The 3,591-nt window shown below is 47.5% G+C and overlaps 1 protein-coding gene across 1 annotated transcript; it reads left to right on the forward strand.

Annotated features, from left to right (window-relative positions):
- Positions 1-62: 62 nt before the first annotated feature.
- PPCS (phosphopantothenoylcysteine synthetase) lies at positions 63-1,760 on the forward strand. The gene is made up of 2 exons (XM_010293739.1): positions 63-161; positions 1,187-1,760. The coding sequence occupies exons 1-2, from the start codon at positions 69-71 to the stop codon at positions 1,508-1,510; spliced, it is 417 nt and encodes a 138-aa protein (XP_010292041.1). The 5' UTR covers positions 63-68; the 3' UTR covers positions 1,511-1,760.
- Positions 1,761-3,591: the final 1,831 nt, after the last annotated feature.

Below are 3,591 nucleotides of genomic sequence, written 5' to 3' on the forward strand. Positions count from 1 at the left end.
GGGGGTCGCTCGGGGTGGGCCAGGGGTGGGGGGTGAATGCAGTTGTGTTTCTCGCAGGCTCCAGCGTCATGTTCTACCTGGCAGCTGCCGTGTCGGATTTCTACATCCCGGCCTCGGAGATGCCCGAGCACAAGATCCAGTCCTCAGAGGGGCCCCTGCAGGTGAGGCGCCCCTGGGTCTGGCCCCCTTCCTCCCCTCCTAGCGCCCTGCCGGGGTCACGGCTGCCTGGGGACCGGCTGGGGAGTAATGGGAAAAAAGGAAAGGTTGCAAAGCAATGGCTTGCTGGCCGAAAAAGCCTGTGTTTTCTCTGGGAGTGAGAGGGTGAATTTCCACGGGAGCAGAATTCCATGGAAATATCCCTTTAAAGCTGTACATGCTTACAACATGGAGAGGAGTAGATGGTGGTCTCAGCTGAAGAATAGTTGCTGCTGGAGTACTTGTGTTGCTTTCTTTCTGCTCAGTGCTGACAACAGCCCAAAGGTGTAGCATGTGTCTCATGGCTAATGTTACTTTAGTTACTAATGTTACGGCCTCATCTCCCTTTCAGCTATGGGAGCAGGTGTATCTCGAGCTCCATATATAACAAATATCAAATTTATTTTGTTTAATTACCTTTTAGCAAGTTGCTAGGCTTAATTCTTTATCCTTAGTGTAGGAAAAATGAGATCCTGCCCAATTCCCAGTGGCACACCCAGAGGTTAAGAAGCTGGAGATCAGAGACTCCTACTTTTTTCCTATGTTTTGGCATGTTTATGTTTCATATGCCTTAAAGAGTTGCTAGGACGAAGGATTAAGATTTGACAAGGTGCCTGGATTTTGGAGTGCTGAAAACTCCGACTTCTGCAACTGTACTACTTTTTTTATCTTCCTCTGCTTATGTTTATTTTCCCAGAGTGGGTTTTAGCTCTTAACAAAATGTTTATGCAGTTACTGTGGGCCTGCTTCATCACTTAAGAACACCTGGCTTATTGTTAATACCAGACTGATAATTTAATTTTACAGTGCATGCCAGTGACATTTTGACTTACTTTGGTGAGATCTGACCAAATACTGCCTTGGAAAACTTCTCAGTGTAAATATAATATGAACTGAGCTGGAATTTCCCTAGGTCCTCCCCCCATCTCTTATTAAAATGCATTGTAATGTTTTTACTGAAACTTTTCTCTGCTCTCTTTCCCCAATGTAGATCACAATGAAGATGGTGCCAAAAATGCTGTCTCCTCTCGTCAAAGAATGGGCCCCAGAGGCATTTGTTATTTCCTTTAAACTGGAGACAGATCCCTTGATCTTAATTGATAAGTCACGGCAGGCTCTGGAGAAATATCGTCACCAGGTGGTGGTAGCAAATATCCTGGAGTCGCGGAGAACCTCTGTTGTTATTGTAACCAAAGACTCACAGACTCCGTTATCTCTTTCGGATGAGGAAATAGCGCAAGGCATGGAAATAGAGGAAAAGATAGTGAGCTATCTTCAGGGCCAACATACTGCATTTATAGAGAAGAAAGCCTGAGGACTGGCTCTGAATGAAACCAGGGAAATTGTACTAGAGAGGGAGCGGAACTGGAGCGATTCTCTATCCCAGGTAAATAAAACAATCCTCAGTGAAACACTGTGGGAAAGGCTGCCGTCCAGAAACGTGTAACTTTTCTACAGCTCGGTAATGGTGGTTGTTGCTTGCTTTGAAAAAGAAAAATACATTGAAGTGAAAACATTCCAAAGGATGATATTTGTTCTCATGTCTAACGAAGGAAAGGATATATTGCCTTATTTCTGTCCCATGGGCTGGGAGAATGGGAGGTGGAGAAATGGTGTATATGTCTGTATATAATATAAAGATTTTCTTGAATCTGCCTCTTCAAAGTTTCTTTTTCAAATTGTTGGACAGAAGGAACACGGCTTTGTAGAAAATAGTTCTGTTTTTATGACACGAGTGCAGCGAGCTGCAATCGTCTGGTGTTGAAAGTGGATGGTGAAACAAGCGTGGCAAAAGATGGAGAATGGGGTGGTAACAACTTTGGAGAGAGCATCTCTTGCTCTGGGGGAGATCCGGTGGACCTACGCTTCAAGAACTCTGCTCAGAAACATGGTTCAAAAATGGGTACTGTAGCAGTGTCCCTAAAACAGCTGTTTCACAAAGGTTTTCCTTCCATCTTGGGTGTTAGGAGGTTGCTGGGGGCGGGTAAAGACAAGGAGACGTGTGGCACAGAGTGCAGGCGGTGGTCTCTGAGCATGGTTTGGGGACAAGAGGTTTGAGGAGGAGGAGGAATCTCCTCCTTGGGAGGAGAGCGACGACTTGGCTGTTTTCATGGAATTGGGAGCCAGTTAGAACCGGGACATTCCTGGCTTTCTCGAAATCAAAGGATTACCAACTTCTAAGCATATATTCCTCCTGATTACAAGAAGCAAAGTCTGCAATTCTGGGGCGGGGTGGGGGGAAATCGGCTGCAGCTCTACCGCTGTCCATTGTGTGTCTATTTACATGCTTTCCTTGAAATAAATTCACTGGAAATCTGTAAAGACAGACAGTAATGCACAAAAATGCAGTTCTTGCACTTGAAGCTGCTCCAGAGGTGACACTGTACTCTATTTGAAACCACCAGGAAGGTAACTTACAATGACACTAATCACCGGAAAATTAGGTGTGCTCATAAAATGAGGAAGAGAAACCCAGAAGAGCAAGAAAAGAGCGAGAGGCTGGGCTTGGCGGGAGCACTGAATGCTAAAGGACTGTTACTGGGAGAAACAGTCCAGATCAGACAGGAGTGCTGAGATCCAGCTAGTAACTGAGTCAGGAGAAGCAATGAACAACTTCTACGTGGCCAGGACTGGTATTTGCAGATGGTGGAGGGAGAGCTGAGGTGCAGTCCGTCCACAGAGGTGGGAAGTGCCTGCCGGAGACGTACAGATAGGGAAGGAGAAGATGGTGGAATGTGCTGCATGTCTCCGATGCGCTGAGGAGCTCCGAGAGCTGCCTGTCTTCAGCTTCCAGTACAAAATGGATGCGAACGTTGGGTCCTGCTGGTTTGGGGGTTTCCATTATCTCCATTTGGAGTCTTGCGCTTAGAAGCAGGGGTGGGCTGGCAAAGATGAGTGTATAAAAACGTGTAAATTGAATGTGCCCTTGCAGGAGTGTTAGAACAAGGCTGGGGAGAAGTGCAACAAATGCTGTTTTTGGAGTATTCTGGTCCTTCCCTGGAAGGTGATTATGAAGGAGAGAAATAATGTCAACTTTTTGAGGAGAAGACTCGGGCATCACCTGTCTCAGACCCTGCCGGGGTCTCAAGGGGCTGCACTGTTTGCTCAGGAGCACAGCTGTGGCTTCCCAGCGTAACAGCTGCTCCTCCTCCTTCAGGAGGCCGGTGAAGCCCAGGTTGGGGAGACTTTAAGCTCATCTAGGCCACAGCCATCCCGATGCAATGCCGGTGATGCTCCTGTTTTGAGCGGGAGGTTGAACTAAGACCTCGAGAGCTCCCATCCCACCAATGCCTCTGGTGCTGCCAGTGTTCGGGCACCAGCCCTCCTTTTGGGAACGCCGGTTGTGGTACCATAAGTAGGAAGCGGCTCCTGCGGGTCTGGGACCATCCGTACGTC

This window comes from Phaethon lepturus, unplaced genomic scaffold (genome assembly GCF_000687285.1).
Source record: "Phaethon lepturus isolate BGI_N335 unplaced genomic scaffold, ASM68728v1 scaffold47888, whole genome shotgun sequence".
NCBI lineage: Eukaryota > Metazoa > Chordata > Aves > Phaethontiformes > Phaethontidae > Phaethon > Phaethon lepturus.